We start from the raw sequence: 18,327 nt of genomic DNA, 5'->3' as shown, positions 1-18,327 counted from the left end.
CTGGCCAGGAAAAGACAAATCCAAGTCACCCTTCCGTGCAGGTTTAATTTTTAAGGCACAATAGATTTCAACACTTGCAATCCATATATGCGATGCTCAGTTTATAAATCCTTCATTAAAAGGAGATAAAACAACCTCAAAGAATTTGTTACGACATCTTTTAAGAAGAAAGAGACGTAAACTGGCATCTTCTACTCGGTCGCAAACAATCACCACCCCCTAGATCTCGAATAAAATGAATGAACCAGATGTGGTCATCATTACACTCAGCTGTAAGCTGGGCCCGTGCTCTAATTCTGCCTCTACCATGCACTAGTTCAGGGCTCGGTTTCAGTGAAATAGGAATCACAATTACAAGACCTACTTGCCAGGGTTGTTGTGAGGGTTTCGTTAGATGACGTAATGTCTGCCCAAAGCAAATGCTCAGTAATTATTAACTCCTGCTCTTTTTATCATCCTCATCATCCGCTTCATATGAAGTCAACAACCACCATAAAAGACATTTAACTGATAAAAGCAGGAAGGCCTATGGCTCCTCCGTTACTTTGATCTGTGTGGGTACCTCTTGAAAGGTTGCATAAGACATTTCTTGCTGTTAGAGCAGGTCAACATTTAAACAGGAACTGGCACTGCTCTAAGTGGTGGACACACACGGACACACACACCCACTTCATCTTCAGAACAGCTTTTTGAGGGCAGTCCTGTTACCCCGTCTTACAGACGAGGACGCTGAGCTTAGTGAGGTTTGCTGAGTCCCGCAGGGGTTCAGGGTTGTAGGAGGGCCGTGAACCACAGCAGTCTGGCTCCAGAGCCCGGCTCGAAGCCTACGTCCCACAGGGTCCAGGACCACAGGCCAGCACAGAATGTAAGGCCGGGCAAAAGTGCAACTGGAAGACAGTCTGGTGGCCTGGCTGAGGTAGCAGCCTGAGCCCCAACCTGGGAGGGCAGGCTCCACGGAAAGCTGGGCTGGGTCAGAATCTGACAAAAGCCAGGGGCCAGGAGCCCAGGAGGGGAGCCTGGGCCAGAGGGCAAGCCCCGGGCAGGATGACAGGGCACTGGCAGCCTCGGGATTCTGGTGCAAAGCCACCAGATGCCAACCAGCGAATCTGATCCGTCTGGGGAAGGACCCCAGCCCCGAGCAGGGCTGGCCTAGTTCTAGGGAACCAGAGCCCTTGACCAAGGCGAGCAGTGCAGTGAGCAGGATGGAAGGCGGCCTTCTGCGCAGCAGTGTCAGATCCCGGTCAGCTCTGCTGAGAGTGATAAACGAATGATAATCCCGGATTCCTGCGGTTATTGGAAAGAGCCTTAACTCCTATCTCAGGTTCATCTACAGACGACCTTGGACAAATTGATTCTCCTCCATCTCCCAGCCTTGGGTATGGGCTACAGTGGACATTTCATCACTGCCGCTCCTCATGGGATTAATGGCTTTTCGGCTCTGCGGCCTAAGCACAGATGGGGTTGATGGCCTTTTTCAGGGGCTTTACTACTTTTGCATGAAACATGACACTAAGATATAGGACTCACCTTATCTCTATTCTATTTATATATGTATTTAAGGCCAAATATATATATATATTTCCTCTTTTGAAAAGATTAGTAAAAACCTCCATTTGAAAGAATGGGCTATAATTTCTAAATTTATTACACAAAATTTTAATTCCCTATTAATAACCCTTAAGTTCATTATAAATGAGCCTCATCATTGCCAAACACACACGTGGCAATGCACGTGACAATGTAATACAAAACTGCAGTGTGAAAAATTCAAGGAGTCTGAAAATTTGGATTCTAACTTCACCTTTTAACAGTCATGTGACCTCGATCAAATCACTTAACTTCTCCAAGGGCAAATTTTCTCTGCTCTCCATGGGAATGTCCGCTTTGCTTAGCAATAACGTGATCACTGAGAAAATCAAGTTAAATGAAATGCCTGAAAATGCTTTATTAATCACAAAGAATCTTAAGACCGTAAGGAATTATTATTCGCGTTTAGGGATCCCACGGTATAGTTAGCACAATCATACTCTGATGGTAAAAATGATTCTATTTAAAAATGCTTTTATACTAAATTGCGAGGTAAAAAAATACAGTCAACTGAGCCTTAGTTAAAGTGACAAAAACAACTCAAGGGCTTCCCTGGTGGCGCAGTGGTTGAGAGTCCGCCTGCTGATGCAGGGGACGTGGGTTCGTGCCCCGGTCCGGGAAGATCCCACAGGCCGCGTGGCGGCTGGGCCCGTGGGCCATGGCCGCTGCGCCTGCGCGTCCGGAGCCTGTGCTCTGCAACGGGAGAGGCCACAGCAGTGAGAGGCCCGCGTACCGCAAAAAAAAGAAAAAAAAAAAAACATATTTTTAAAATATTCTCTCTCTCATATGCTAAACTGATCTAACGCAACCCCAAATGGTAAAATTCAGATGCAGTTCTTGAATGCGACCAATGATGGCAAAGGAGCAGCTCTGAGATTTGGAAACGTGCTATCCCCTCTCCATGGGTCCCCCACGTCTTGGTTTCGGGTTCTGACTGTGCAAGGAGCCTGCCAGTCACCTTTGGGGTCTCTTGACCAGTCCCCAGGATGCCCTCTCAGACGGTGCCACCTTCAAGGTGAGGGATACTCAGGCTCTTGTGACCCTCACACAGCAGAATCCTTTCACAGGCTGGGAAAATTAAGGCCAAGGTTAAGACGCAGTAAGACTGGAGAAAGCTACGGTATCCAAGCAAGACTTCTAAAATGTCTAGCTTCGTAACCAAGCACCTTTTTTCTTAAAATGAAATTTCAAACCAAGTGGATCTGCCTTAACTCTAAAGGATTTTTTTTTTTTTTAAAGCAAACCTATCTGTAAGTTGCTGCTTGGGTTCAAAAATCTGTGTTAACCAACATTTCATTAATTCATTGAAAGATGAAATCATTACAGCTCCTATTAAAGAAAATACAGACAAATCTCAGGAGGAATAGATTTGACTTTACAATTCGTACCTTAGACTGTTTGACCTCCTTCTTCACATCTTTAGAAACCAAAGCAAAAGCTGGAAAAAGAGAGAAACATTTTTACATTAAAATCAGCAATAAGGGTTCATTCTCATTGTCAACAGTTTTACTTCAAATGGGGAAAAAAATCATAGTTCAACACGATCAATTTTGCTCATTTTTAAAAGCACCTGCAATTGCTACAAACTAGTACCGCAGGCTGCCTTTCTCTAGACTTAAGATTATCCATCGGTGTGAAGGCAACATGCTTAGGCTACCAGCTAAGGAAATACTACATCAAAGGAGATAGGATCTGAGTATACCATTCGTGTCTGTAGCTATAAACCACAAGATAGATGCATGTGGAATACAACTTCTTAGAAACCTGGATTCTGGTGCCTTCTGAAGCAAAGGGGAATTGCTGAGAATCGAGCAGGAAGAAGTACAAATTCCTACTCTCGCATCCCCGCCGGAGCCTGGCGGGCCGCAGAGCTAAATCTGGGGCAAGCTTTCCGTCTGAGCGGTTTCGGGTCAGCAGCGCGCTGCATATACTGCTCCAGGCACGCAGGGGAGCGTTACCAGAACCCTGCTGAAGCCATGGGGCCAGGGGAGCGAGAGGAATTAGAATCATTCCCCATTTAGAATGATTTAATGTTTCGAGTCGGAGCATGTAAATAGACAAAGATATCCCTAGAGACACATCCAGGCTCCACATTAAAAATCATAATAATAGTAACCTGACAGTAACATGTGGAAAATAGAAAGCAAAGTGATAAACCAAACGGTCAGGAAGGTTAACCAGACGAAGAATAACGCCTTAATTTTACAGTGCACTTCTCCTGAAAAGCTAAGAGGAAAGCATTTCGTAGAGTTTGCTTTCTCCAATTAGCATTCCCAGGAAAAAAACGAGCAATGCCATGGAGCAGGAAGGTACTGAAGGGCTGGCCAGGCAATTCCAAGGAGCAGTAACGCAGTGCAAGCCCCATGGGGGTTGGGGGTAGTCCCTGAGTAGCAGGAGGTCCTACTCAGAAGCAGGAGACAACGCCACCCATCCCGATACCTCTGATCCCTCCCACCCTATCCCCAGACATCCACTACCTCAAATTCTCTCTCAACTAACATTTGCTCAAAGGAGATAATCTAACACATATTCACGCTAAGAGGCAAACGACTAACGTGGTTTAATCATTCCCACCTCCAGGATGACATTTCAGAAGGCAGGGTGAAATACAAATGAACCTCTCTGTGGGAGCTGAGATGCCAGCAGGTGTTGGATGTGGCTCCCGAGAGAAAAGCCCACCACTGCCCCCTCCCTTGCCTCTGCTTTATTCTCCTCCAGAGCCCTTACCACCACTGACATAACATATACTTATTTGTTTACTGCTTGTCTTATGTATTAGTTTAATGTAAGCCCCATGAAGGCAGGAATATGGGCTTTTCTTCCTTAGGAATGTGGTTTTATGTACTGTTTGCCCCCAAATCTAGAACACAGCCAGCACACAGAAGAAGGTCAATAAATATTTACCCACATGAGTGACTGAACGAATGAATGCAAATCTTCCCAATCCGTCACTTCAGGGCTGTCTCCTCCTTACAGCGAACATGGCCAACCCAGCAGAACAAAAGAGCTTAGTGCCCCCATTTAATTTATGTTCACTAGGGTATGATCTGCTTTCTCACTTTTTATGCACACACGCACACACACACGCCAAGGCAAATGCAGAGCCCAAATCATTCATTAAGTTCTAAGAAGAGAGGAGAGATTTAACCTCAAACACCATTTAAATTCTGCTTCTGGGTATTTAATATTCTGTTTTTGTTTATCTCTAAACTAGCATGCACATTTAAAACCCTCAAGAAGGTCTCAAAAATAGAATTTTTTTTTTTTTTTTTTTTTTTTTTTGCGGTATGCGGGCCTCTCACTGTTGTGGCCCCTTCCTTTGTGGAGCACAGGCTCCGGACGCGCAGGCTCAGCGGCCATGGCTCACGGGCCCAGCCGCTCCACGGCATGTGGGGTCTTTCCGGACCAGGGCACGAACCCGTGTCCCCTGCATCGGCAGGCGGACTCTCAACCGCTGCGCCACCAGGGAAGCCCCCAAAATAGAATTATTAATAAACATCATACAGGAAGGTTGCAACACATCAACACCACTCAGCATCACAGAATTCCAGAAAACAGAACACTGTAGCAACTTGCGGGATATAAAAACTAAGGTCAATCTAATGTAGGACCTGATACTCAAAAATCCATCTTCCCCAAACCCATCGATGCCTTATTCCAAACATGGACAGTCAAAGCTCTCTGGGTTAGAATTTCCTCTTTTATCAAGAAAAATAATCTTCCCAATTTAACAAGTTCAGTGACCCCTCAGCTAATAACCAGGGTTAGTCTCACCTCACTTTTTTGCCAAGCCCGGTAGCTATGTGAAAAAGAAGAGTATGTCAACACAAAAGCCCCTGCCCTTCAAAACACAGACTCCGTACTGAAGAAAAACTGTCTTTAGTTGGTGTTGGTTCTAAATATTACTAACACATAACCTTTCATAAATAAGCAACTAATATTAGTTGATAGTGTTACTGTTTAAAGTAGAAATTACAGAGAGGAAAGATGTTCCCCTGATATCAAGTGAATTCCACAAATCCTCCCTGTCTCTATGGAATAAAGACACCATACTTTTATTCAGACAAGGCTGCACTGAGGGAAGGGTAAACTAGATTTTAGTTCTCTCCAAAAATATACCGGCCTAATGGTAAAATATCTTTCTAAAAAAAGGGAAACAAAACATATTTCTCCCTATCACTCTGCTGTGAAATTAAGAACTCCTTTTTCCCACGATGGAAATAAATTATACAATATTTAAAGCAGTAACATAAGAAATACCGTTACTTTCAGGCAGAAGAGCAAATCATAATATGGCAAGATAATCCCCATTAGATGAATATTAAAAAAAAATACTAGCTGGTTTTATCTTTGCATTTCCATAATCTAAATAAAACAAAAGAAATCATCAAGGAACCAAATGCATTTTGAAGGCACAGAATATGCTACACCATTAACAAATCCAAATTGAAAATAATGAATCATTTACAGAATTCCTACCAACAGAATGCCAGCTTTTGCAGTTCGTGGAAATGAAGGAGAAATGGTGCTGACAGAGGAGGAAAGTAAGAAAAATTAGCAAGTGAGGTAAGAAAGACCTGTCACCTTCAACAAGGCTAACAAGAGCACAGAGTAGGTATCTCACAGAGCGTGGCGGGGGCCGGGGAGGGGGGGCCCTGAGGCTCCGTGTTTGCTGTCTGGCTTCATAATTTCCAGGTTCAGTGGGGAAAAAAATTACTCCTGAAAGCTTGGCCTTGATGCGCAGTTGGAGGAATACTCGAAGGTAAATCAAGCTCTTCTATGCCAAACTGCTGTTTAAAAGTCATTTTCCCTTTTCTATTTTCAACATGAATTCCTGTGAGTCGCTGCAGGGAACTGTATCTAAAGTGCAAATCAGGGCAGGCAACAGAAATAAGACCTTTCTCAGGAGAACTTTAAATGATTCAAGCCAGCTAATGTGCCTTAGCACACCTATCCCGAGAGATAAATCAAACTGTACAGCTCACCTGGGCCTAGGATTCATAGGCCAGCCCAGCCCTCGAGTGCGAGAAAACGGGAGAGGAATTCATTGCAATGACTTAAGCAACACTAACCTACGGGGTCTTCTGTTCCTGGGAGGGAAGAAGGGAGGGAGCAGGACCAGCCCAGGCAGGAAGGCGACTGCGCCTCCTAACTCCCGTTTCCTTCCTGTGCCGGACTTATCCTCCCAAGCTCTCCCGGTAACGTTTATCAGAGAAACCAAATTAAACACCAAAATACGAAAGCAGTAAGACGTTAAATGACCCCCTCGGAGGAGAGCTGCCGGGATGAAGTGAGACGAGGCGGAAAGTGTCCAGCGAGGGCTCAGTATAGACTAAAGGCTCAGGAGGTGCTGGCAGTGGCCCTGCTGTAAGAGGAAACAAACGATCAACTGAGGTGGGGCCGGGTGGTCGTGGGTCCTCCACACAAGCCGGGAGGGAGGGATCTGAGCCAGGCCGGACAGATCGGAGCTCACCACACCCCTGGGAGCCCACGGCTGGAGGCCCCCCCCCCCCAGGGCTCCCCCCGGTCCGTTCTTCGCTGCGACCTACTTCACTGAACAGGTTTCAGCGGCACAGCCTTGCCCCCAGCGACTCAAGCTCCCTAGGGCTTCCAGGTTTAATCACAGCGCCTCTGAAGGGGGCCTGAAGCTCCAGGATGCAAGGTCTGCAGCCAATTTACTTTGCTCCAACTACCTGCTTTGTAGATAATCCCTGGCAGCAGAGGGAACAGAAACAAACACGCTTGGTCCAGGAACTGGGGCAGGGCCTGCTTTCCTCATCCTCCTCTGACAAATCCACTGTCTCCAGGGTTGTGGACATGTCGGGGGGAGGAGGGGGCACCCAACCACAGGATGGAGGGCCCATCCCTACGCAGGGCCGAGGACAGAGGGCAGAACCAGCTGCCGGCAGCTGAGGATCCGGTGGTGAAGCCCATGCAGCGGGCCCAGAACGGGGCCTGGCACACGCTGAGGCTCTGGGTGTTAGCAGCTACTGTCACCATCATTATTCATCTATGCTATTGTTTGTTCAACAGAAAATCAAAGAGTGGCTGCATGTGTCACGGCCACGTGTCATGCCAGCAGCCGGGAGAAGATGAATGAGCAGCTCCCCAAGGAGCTGATGGTCTCACATGACAGACGAGTCTCTCCACCAACGACCAAGTGCAGATGGGCACCCTCTGATGGCAGCTGTTCTAATGGCACTGCCAAGGGAGCCCCTGAAGAGGGAGGGCAAAGGACCAAGCAGGGCAGCAAGCTCAACGCGGGGCTTGCGTGGACAGCCGGGGGGAGGGGAGCGACCCGGGCGTGGACATCAGGGGAGAGGGGAGCGACCCGGGCGTGGACAGCCGGGGGGAGGGGAGGACCGGGGCGTGGACAGCAGGGGAGAGGGGAGCGACCCGGGCGTGGACAGCCGGGGGGAGGGGAGCGACCCGGGCGTGGACAGCTGGGGGGGAGGGTGTGACTGGGGCCAGAGGTGAGGCTGGGGATGACAGGGCCAACGGGAAAGGGGTTAGCGCTAGGGAGTCTGGTTTTGTTCTGAGTGCCATTAGAAGCTTTGAGAGGCTTTTAAGGAGGGGAATGCCATGTGGAAGTGTGTGCCCTAGACAAGTTCCCAGAGGCAGCGTGCGGGGTGGGCTGTGGAGGGACAAAGAAAGACACACACGCATGCCAGCTGGGAGGGTAACGGAGCCAGGCAATGAGCGGTCAGGGACTGAATTAAGACGAGGCAGCGCCTGCGCAGGGCGACGTGGGGACCGAGAGTGGAGCTGGAGATACTGAAGAGGCAGAATTTCCAGACCTTGAGACGGACCCTACAGGTGGATGAGGGCAGGGAAGGAGCGGGCAGAGAGACGAGTGGAGGTAATTCCGGGTTTCAGATCCGAGGGGCGGGCAGACTGGGGTGCCCGTCACACGCTGGAGTATAACGAGCGGTGAGCGGATTGTGGGAAAACGCAGTCTGGTTCCCAATCTCCCGAGGTGCTGCCGGGCACTCAAGTGGCCACACCGCATGGCAGCCTGGTCCCCAGGGGGCCGCGCGGCGCAGAGGCGTGGGGAGCCTCCGCGCTCAGTGTGTCCACGAGCCAGGGAACTGAGGGCGCAAGGCTGGACGGGGAGGACGGGGGCGGGGGAGCCCCGATATCTCAGGGGCAGAACTGCAAAGGAGACAAAAAGGCACGGCCAGGCAGAGAGGAGGAGGCAGGCGTGTAAGGCGTTTTCAAGGTGTCCTTTGAAGGAGCCCTCTCGTGAGAGCTCCACAGAACGAGGGAAGACGCCGCATTGCGGGGGTCCCGCGTGACCCCGAGGACGAGCGCAGCACCCTGTTCACACATGGAGTCTTAACTGCCACACCACGCGCCATCCAACCTGCCGCTGAGCAGCTCAGCAACGAGGCCTCTGGGAGCTTCTGCCTCCCTCCCTGTACAGGCCTACGGGAAGAGCTGGAGCTGAGCCGTCTGCTCAGGTGCCAGGTACCAACAGCAAACTCTCAGGGAAAGAGATGTGCCGCTCTGGGGACAACGCCAGCACAATTCTGCCACCACAGCAGGTGGAGAGGTGGATGGCATTCCGTGTCGGGAACCCCTCTGCGGTGTTCCATGGGTTCACTTACAAAGGATGCAGCCAGTTGGGAGAAGTAACGAGAGGCGTGGCAGGGAGCACACAGCCGCGACACTCAGCCCACGGCTGCCCGCGCTTGGGCTCGCTCCGTCTGAAACACGTCCCCCGTTTCCTCATAGAAGTCAGTGGGAAAGTGGAGCTTGGAATACAGATTTTTCCTCACTTGGAAACGACGTTTGCCAGGACCAATATATTCTATGTGCCAGAGGGTAAGCATATGCACAGGAAGGACAGTAAATGGGAGGGAGAAAAAGAAAAAGGAAATAACCATATATTTTAGGAAGGAAAAGATCTTTGGCTTCTTTGATTCGTATCTCATTTAAACAGATGATACGAAAACCCATATGCCGCTCAGGATCTGAAAACAAGAAAATTCTAACTCAGAGTTTGGGGAGAGATTCGTAAAGCACGTTCCACAGGCGGAGTCATGGGTGAGGGGCATCACACGGCCCATTCCAGAACACACACAAGGGCTCCGGGAGAGCAAATACACAAACCCAAGGGAGTCGGCACTCCGTCCAGTTCCTGTACACTGCTAGAGGACGCTCAGCAGTTAACTGTCAGGATCATTTATGCCTGACTTTTGGTATCTTAATTTTATAACGTAAAAAGCCGGTCCTAAAAAGCACCCCTGCTGGTGCCACTGAATCCGCGGCATCCGCAGCCTGAGATGTTCTAGCGCCTCTGGGAACTCACCTGTCTATTACCCAAAAATCTCTGCTCCAACAACGCACTGCTCCTGTTTCTGAGACTCGTGCTCCACGCACTACAGTCCCTCCAGCAGCATCTATAAATCTGCCAAACGAGGCCGGAACCAGAGGAAGACTTCTGAGTTCGAGTTCTGGGGTTTCTAGTTCCCTTTCCAAAGAGACAGAACACCTGACTGCCGAATATCAGGCCTCAGTTCCACGCTTGGCTTTCTCCATAACAGCTCCTGACTTCAGCTTAAAGACAAAGCAACCAGCAATCACCTTTACCTTCTACAGACTTGCAGGAAAATCGCCCAGTAACAGTCCCAGTTTACACCTGGGCCAGGGGGGCCTGAGAAGGGTTCTGCACCTGCCAGCACACACAACTCACCTGGCCTCTTATTAAAGCTGCAGACCATGGGGCCTCATTTTGGCTCTCTTGAATCCGAAAATTCTCAGGCTGGGACCCAGAAATCTGCATTTTAACAAAGGAGACCTTAACAAAGGGGACTCTTTAAGACCCTGAGGTGTTCCCGTATGTGCTGGAGTCTGACAGGCACTGGGATGGACAGGGAGACTGGCACTCAAGGGGACGGAACAAGGCTTTTCTCCCGACAGGCTTTAGCCATTTATCTTCCTTTACTTCCTTCATTCCATAAATGAAAAGCAAACTCCTGCATATCCACCCTCGAGGATCCGGAGAAGATAAATTCAGCGTGATGTGCAAAGGGCCTTGAGCTTCTTATGGGAAGCAATGATGTAAACCAAAACACATCACCTCTTCAGATCATAAAATATTCCTTTATGAGTGGAAGCAAGTCGTATCCCTTGGAGAGACCAGCATTGCTATACTTGAGATGCATTCAAATCTTATTTGATGGTACTTTAACTCATTTGTTTTGTCTAAACCTACAGCTTTACATCATATCAGCTTTACAGATAGACTGTTTGCTTCCCCAACTTCTTCCAAATCTTCAGTACACATACATTTTGAGTAAACGTTTAAATAAATTTATGTTGTCAATCAACGCTCTCTTCTTTAAGAAAGAAAACTAACAGGGCTTCCCTGGTGGTGCAGTGTTTGAGAGTCCGCCTGCCGATGCAGGGGACAAAGGTTCGTGCCCCGGTCCGGGAAGATCCCACATGCCGCGGAGCGGCTGGGCCCGTGAGCCATGGCTGCTGAGCCTGCGCGTCTGGAGCCTGTGCTCCGCAACGGGAGAGGGCACAACAGTAAGAAGCTGGCGTACCGCAAAAAAAAAAAAAAGGAAGAAAAATAACAAACAAAAAACTCAAATTTCCCCCAAATCTCTCTTGAGCTGACCTCTCCTCTGAGTTCCGGACCCGCAGAACTAACCGCCCACCACTAAGCATCTCACATGCACCCCCAAACTCAACTTGACCAAATGGAACTCATCCTCCTCAGCTCCCCTTAAAACTAAAAGTAAATTTTAGAAAACCATCTGGGTACTTAATGCCACAGAACTGTACATTTAAAAATGGTTCAAATGATTCATTTTATGTTGTATATATTTAACTACAATAAAAAATTTCTTCTTTTGATTAAATCTGGTCCCTCTCCATCAGTGCCTGTATCAGTAAACAGAGGCACTCTCCACCTACAGCTCAGAGCAAGAACCTATGACATCCCTGACCCTCCTCTCAGCCCACTGGACCAGGCAACCACCGCGCCCCAGACTCTTAATCAGCTCTCACGTGGCCTCCTCGCTGGTCCCTCACGTCCACACGGGCCCCTCCCATCCTTGTTCTAACGAGCGTGAGCTTCTTAAAATGGAAGTCAAATCACTGTCACTCTCCTAAGACAACCCTGCAGTACCCACTACCACTCTAAGGGCAAAGCCCAGAACTCCTCCCCTCGCCTTCACAGCCCTGCATAAGCGGCCCGACTGACCGTTCAGCCCCTCCCCTCTCCAGTCCTGTCTTTCTCCACCAGCTTCCTCCAGCACAGCTCTGCCCCTGCGGGCGTGCTCCCCTCCTCCCTCCCTCCCTCCCTCCAGGTACCTGATCTCTGCTTCCCCTTTGGGTCTGAGCTCTGATGCCCTTCCCTGAGAAACTCCAGAGTTCCCTGGTGGCCTAGTGGTTACAAGTCCGGGCTTTCAAGGTTGGGCCCTCTGGGTTCCATCCCTGGTCCGGGATCTCAGTTCCCACAAGCCGCAAGATGTGGCAAAAAAAAAAAAAAAAAAGAAAACAGGCAACTCCAAGGTTTCTCAGCCCAGCACTATTGATGATTTGACCGGATAATCGACTCTTTTGCGGTGGGCGCTGTCCCGTGCACTGCAGGCCACTCACCAGCACTCCTGCCAAACCAGCCCCTACAAGCCATCTACAAGCGCTCCCTGGGGGGCAAGATGGCCCCCTGTTGGGAACCACTGCTCCAGACTCCAGGTAAAAAGCCACAACCGTCCCCGCAACACTTAGCACAGAGCCCTGGACACCGTCACCGCAGCACCGGGCAGGCTGCAATTCTACTCCTGGTGCAGTTCGTGTTCAAGGTCCCCTTCAAGACTGCGAGCTCCACGAGGGTAGGGACAGACTAGATGGGTCTCCTTCCTGCCCTGTCAACCCCAGGGCTTGACACATAGTAGACAGTACTCGACACTTTCGGAATAGATGAAGAAACTGTGAGTACAGCTCTTCCTTTTAATACTATTTAAGTTATTAACACGTTCCAGTAGTTCAAATCAGCACCTACACTGAATCTGTTTTCTTTGGGAGGAGCTTAGTGATCAGACGGTTGAAATGTGACATTAAGAGAGACTCTCGACCAATAAGAGGTCTGATAAGCCCCTGATACCCACCATCATTTTTCCTTTATATTTGGAAAGATGGAATTAGCACTCCTGTATATCGTTCTTCAGCAAGAATCTGCTCAACACCAGGATGGACTACCTGTAATGCTACAAGGAAGCAAAACGGGTAACAGTTGCAAATGAGGCTTGCTTTATAATGTTTCTAATGAAAAGCAAAACACCTGGCCCTTAATGGTCCAAATGAGATCAGTAATTACGACCTGCTCAAGTACTGGGCGCACAGTGTTTCCCTCAGAAGAAGTTAACAAGAGGGTCAGGACATCTCCTCCCCTCCCCCACCCCCACGTGAAACAGCTACTCTTCCTCCCTCCCCTTCCACCACCCGCCCCCCCAGAGCCTGACTATTGGCCACCGGCCAACTCCCTTGGGTCAAGTCCATGAGCAAGCCGGCCATGCCAGCTTGGGGGGCCTGGACTACCTGGACAACAGGGGATCCATCCAGACGGTTAAAATCTGTGCCAGTAATACCTGAGTACTGCTGAGGAAGTAAACGGAGGGCTTAAAAGTCCAACTAAAAACACAGACCAACCTGGAGCCAGGTGCGACTCTTGGGGCCCTAAAATGTCTGGCTTACTGCAATGAAAAGAATCAGAGCGAGACCTGGCTCAGAATGAAAAATCATCCCTAATTTTGGCAGGTGCTAAGAGAGATAATCCTGACTCAGAGTAGAAACAGGGATACGAAAGACAAACGTTAACATCTATTATTTGACCACCGGTTCAAATAAGCTTCTTCACAGATGCATCAATTAGAATTAGGGTTGGCTGCATGTAATAACCCCCCCCCCACCAACAACTGAGGCTTCAACAAGGCAGATTTTTTTCTTTAATGCAATACAAGTGTGGAAATAGGCAATGCTGGCCTAGCACAGTGCCCCACATCCACCTTGCACCCAGGGGGTACCATCCTTTCTGCTCTACCATCCTTACTACTGGCTTCTGTCTTCAAGGTCACCTCGTGGTCACAAGATGGCCACTGTAGCTCCAGCCATTAGATTCACATAATAGGCCATGGGAAGGAAACAATGGCAGAGGACCTGCATCTCAGCTGGGTCAGCCACCTTTAAGAAGCTTTACCAAGAGACGCACCCAAAGAGCTCTACAGATAGCTCACTGGCTACCGCTGTTTGCAAGGGCCAATGAAAAATGTCCACTAGACACACTGCCCCCACCACCACCACTACCACTCCTACACCCTTCCCCTTACCCCTGTATTATTAGTTTGCTAGGGCTGCCATAATAGAAACCATAGGCTGGGGGGCTTAAACAACAGAAATTTATTCCTCACAGTTCTAGAGGCTAGAAGTCCAAGATCAAGGTGCCAGCTGGGTTGGTTTCTGCTGAGACCTCTCTCCTTGGCTTTTAGATGGATGTCTTCTCACTGTGTCCTCATACAACCTTTTTTCTCTGAGCCTGTCTGGCATCTCTTCCTCTTCTTATAAGGACACCAGTCCTATTGCATTAGGGCCCCACCCTTATGGCCTCTTTTAACCTTAATTACCTCCTTAAAGGCACCTCTCCAAATACAGTCATATTGGGGATCAAGGCTTCAACATAGGCATTTGAAGGACACAACTCAGTCCGTAACAGTGCTGATTATCTAAGAGGTTTTTCATCCAGGAAAAGAAGGAACTAAGGGTTTTGGAGTGGCAGATAGCAGATTCTGCTACAATAGAATCAGTTAAAACTGTAAGAGATGGCAAAGTTCTAGTATTTTATCTAGTCTATGCCTCCTGTTTTATATGAGAAAACTGAGACTCAAGGCAACGAGAAGCCACAGTGGCTGACCTAGAGGCATGAATAAATCTTCTGAGGCTAGTACTAGCTTTGGACTTCAGAACTGAAGTTGCAGTGGATTTTGTCTGTATAACTGTATGGGTTTAAGATACACGTTCTATATTGACTTTTCTCTGAAAGCTCAAATGAATATACTACAATTTGTGGGAAAACTAAACTATATACAGTCAGCCCCCACCCAGCCCTTATAAGGGAATATTTAAGGTGTCTTTACTCTGTCCGTATTGTTCACATGCCTTGGAACTCCTATCATGTTCTCTATTTCAGCAAGAGTCCAAGAACCCTGATTTCAAGATATAAAAAGACTGAGTACCACAGCTTTTTATTTCTTGGTGCCCCTCCACTACATCAAAGCAGAGCTCAATAAAAGGAACTCAAGATTTACTTCAGACCTAGAATACAGTTTCCTCTCTGTACCAACCCATGAAAGCTAGTTCACAAAGCCAAATGTCTCCCGGGGAACTCTTAATAGGTTTTATGTTTTACTTATTGTGCTTATCCTAAGACAACTTCACAAGGCTAACAGACATCTGTAAAAATATGTGGACATTTTAGTTCATTCTTTACGTCCTTTAATGTGTTACCAAGTGTGGAAAGTGCAGATACTCCCTTACACCAAGTGTGGACAGTGCAGATATTCCCTTACGTGCAGTGAAAAATACATACACATAGCAACACAAGTGTGCACTTCAGCCTGTATAGTGAATATATTATATACGTATATTATATCCCCAGTACATCTTACAAAGTGCAGGGCTATAAATAGAATACCAATTTCAGTTACCACCCACCCCATTTGGTGAGTTGCAAAACGTCTAGGCAGCAGGCCAACTGATGCAGCCAGGAGTCCCCTAGCCCCTGTCCCACCCCTCCAACCTCCCCTTCTCCCAGGGCTGCCCGCCCCCCTCCCAAGCAATGCAACTCTTTCTTCCACTAAAGCAGATCCCCGCCAAGTTCAGTTGCTCCCCACCGTCAGTTATAGCCTTCTCTGCCCAAGGTGCCCAAACATTTTTAATTACATTGTTACTTAATCACGCATCTGAACAATTACCAATTAATCTCACTCGATTTTCCCACACTTACTGAGCTCCTATATACATGCCAGGGGTACACAGGTTAAAGTCCTTATTCGGAGAATTTAAGTCCAAATCAAAACGGCTGTCCGGTGGGCTACCAAAACAGCAGTGTACAATGACGCTATGTCTTTTTCTAAATTGCACCAGTCTGCCATATCTAAAAATCTGAAAATTACTGCCTCTTAACAGGCTGGAAACACAAAAGTCTGGGATAAAAGAGACAACAACCCTGAGAACACTGAAAAGGAATAATTTTTCCTCCAAACTTGAACACATCTCATCGTGAAAGTCAATTGCAATGATTTTTTTTAAAAACTTTCATCACATTATTTTATGATAAAGGGGGGGAGCACGCTCTTGTGAGGAGCATGGAAGAAAAAACGGAAGGGGCATTACAGCAGCAGCAGACAGCACCGTTTGCAGAAGTGTTCTCTAATTTTCCCCCATGAAGACGCAAGATTCTGGAAGGCTTCCCCACGGCCTCCCCAGAGGCACGACCGATACACGGAGGCCCAGCCGGACACCCGGTCCTCCCTTCCTGGTCAAGGAATCCGTAGAAGGGGCTGGTGCCCGGTGGGCATCCCAGCCGAGGGGACCAGGGCAGGTCCGCGAGACCGCTCAGGAAGCCCCGGGGGCACCGCCGGTCGCCCTCGCGGGCTGGGCGGGCGGGGCGCTCAACGGAGCGCGCGGGGACCTGGGCCACGGAGCTCGCCCGCCTCCAGCCTCTGCCGCCAGCGCCGGGCGCGCTGGGGGCCGGGGGGGCCGAGGGGGCGCGGGCGGAAGGCAAGGGGGCGGACCGCGGCCGCCGCTTCCCTCCATCCAAAGTTTCTCGCAGTTGCGTTCACTCCGCGCTTCCTGTGGGGGTGGGCGCCGCGCCCTCGCGGGCCGGCCGGCTGGCCGCCGGCTCGCAGCGGAAGGAAGCGGGAAGACGCGAGTCGGGCCGCGGCGGCGGCGGGACCCCGCGAGCCGAAAGGGGCCGGGAAGGAGCACCCTTGGGTCCCAAGGTCCGGGGGAGCCAAGTCCGGCCGGGGCGCCGCGAGAGGGCGCTGCCGTGGGCGCGGCGGGGCGCGGGCGCCCGCGGGGCAGGGCTGGGCCGCCCGGCGTCTCCCTCGGCGCGGACGCGGGGCGCGGGCGGCTGCTCCCGGGGAGCCCGCGCCTCTCCCGTGCGCGCCCGGGCCGCCCGCTACTTACCCAGGGAGCAGGTGAGCAGCGAGAGCAGTGCCGGGAGCGCCAGACGGCGGCCGCGGCGGGCAGGCGGCCGCATCCCGGCGGCGGGGCTGCGCGCCCTGTCCGGACGCGGGGACGCGAGACGCGCGGAGAACGGAGCTGCGCCGCTGCCGCCGCCGCCCCTGCCGCCGCGGCTGACCCTCCTCCGCCGGCTCCCCTCTTCCCTCCCCCAGCTCCGCGCCGGCTCCGGACGCGCCCTCTGGCGGCCAGTATCGGGAGCGCCCGCCTGGCTCGCGGCCGGGGTGCGGGTCGAGGTGGCCGCTCCTCTGCGGGAACAGCGCCCTCCTTCCAGGCATCTGACATTTGCTCCCTGCGGTCTCCACCCCTCCTTTTCCTTCCTCTCCCTCACCTAGGCCCCATCCTTTGCCTTCGTGCGCTCCCACCTTACTCCATCACCTCCCTTTCCGTGGTCGCCAGTAAGTCTCTAGTGCCCCTTCTTATCCCCAGAGTGAAGCGGTTGTGGGGGGGGGGGCGGGGGGAGGGAATGGGCGGCAGAGGAGGGGAAGGAGAATCACTTTTCTTCCCTGCTAATGTACCATCTGCTATATTTAAAAAAATCAATAATTCAACTCAACATCGTTGGCACCAATGTTCTACTTTGATGAAGGTGCTTTTAATCAGCTCAACTAATTTACTTCATATTCTTTTGTTAATGGAATTTGGCCAATAGCTTAGGCCTGGAATTTGGCTTTTAATAGAAATTTGTGTAAACGTAATTCTGTATAAATGTAATTTTAAGTGTTCACCATAATGGAAGAGGGAAGGACTTTTATTCAAAAGTCTGATAAAAAATAAATTACATTAAAATGCAGAAGAGTGGAGGGACCACAGAAACCTCCTTTGGAAAGTCCCTCTTGTCCCCAGGTGACTGTCCCTCCCCAGCCGGGAAGATGGTGGCCTAAAAGGAAGCAATTACAGAGGAAGAACTGCAGCCCCCTCTGAGGGTCCTGCACCCGCTCTGCCTCCCCCAAGCCTTGACACACTTCTTTCTCCCAGGAAGGAGGCGGGACCAAGTGCTAATGCTCACCTGAGTTTAGACCGTGACCTCCTGAAGGTCACATCAATGTTCTCATTCATACTTCATCATATTTTTTGGATGCCCACTCTGTGCCCAGGAGTGTACCAGGCACCCCATGAACACCAGCATCTTCCACATGGACATGCAACGTTCACCCAGTTGCTAAACATTGCATGAAGACCAGTCCCAGGCCCTAGGGATACCAGTACAATGTGGGGAATATAGAGAAGCAGGTGCTGAATGAATGTTTGCTGTTCTGAGACTAATAAACTTGAATGCTCACTGGGAGGTTTAACCTTGAACGCACGAGGCCAGTATGGTCATCTGTCCTTACAACAGCTGCTACGAGTATTTTAAAAGGAAGTCTGGAGACAAAGCGTTTTCTCTCTCTGGTTTATGTTGCCATCTTAAAACTGGGAACTGAATAGTTTGTGTGTTTTCCATTTTATGTGAATGCAAACAGTGCCATTTGTTCCGGTGAGCCAAGGTTT

At 49.9% G+C, this 18,327-nt stretch overlaps 1 protein-coding gene across 1 annotated transcript in view; it reads right to left on the bottom strand.

The window, feature by feature from the left end:
- The window catches only part of B3GLCT (beta 3-glucosyltransferase), a 109,274-nt gene extending 92,246 nt beyond the window's left edge, over positions 1 to 17,028 (bottom strand). The window contains exons 1-2 of the mRNA XM_079903327.1: positions 16,783 to 17,028; positions 2,976 to 3,025 (exon numbers count right to left, since the gene is read on the bottom strand). Of these exons, the coding sequence (XP_079759453.1) occupies positions 2,976 to 3,025; positions 16,783 to 16,855 (123 nt within the window). The 5' untranslated portion in view covers positions 16,856 to 17,028. The remainder of the gene's footprint in view (positions 1 to 2,975; positions 3,026 to 16,782) is intronic.
- Positions 17,029 to 18,327: the final 1,299 nt, after the last annotated feature.

This window comes from Stenella coeruleoalba, assembly GCF_951394435.1.
Source record: "Stenella coeruleoalba genome assembly, chromosome: 18".
Lineage (NCBI taxonomy): Eukaryota > Metazoa > Chordata > Mammalia > Artiodactyla > Delphinidae > Stenella > Stenella coeruleoalba.
Note: the sequence above shows the minus strand (reverse complement) of the source record. Positions and strands in the feature narration are given on the sequence as shown.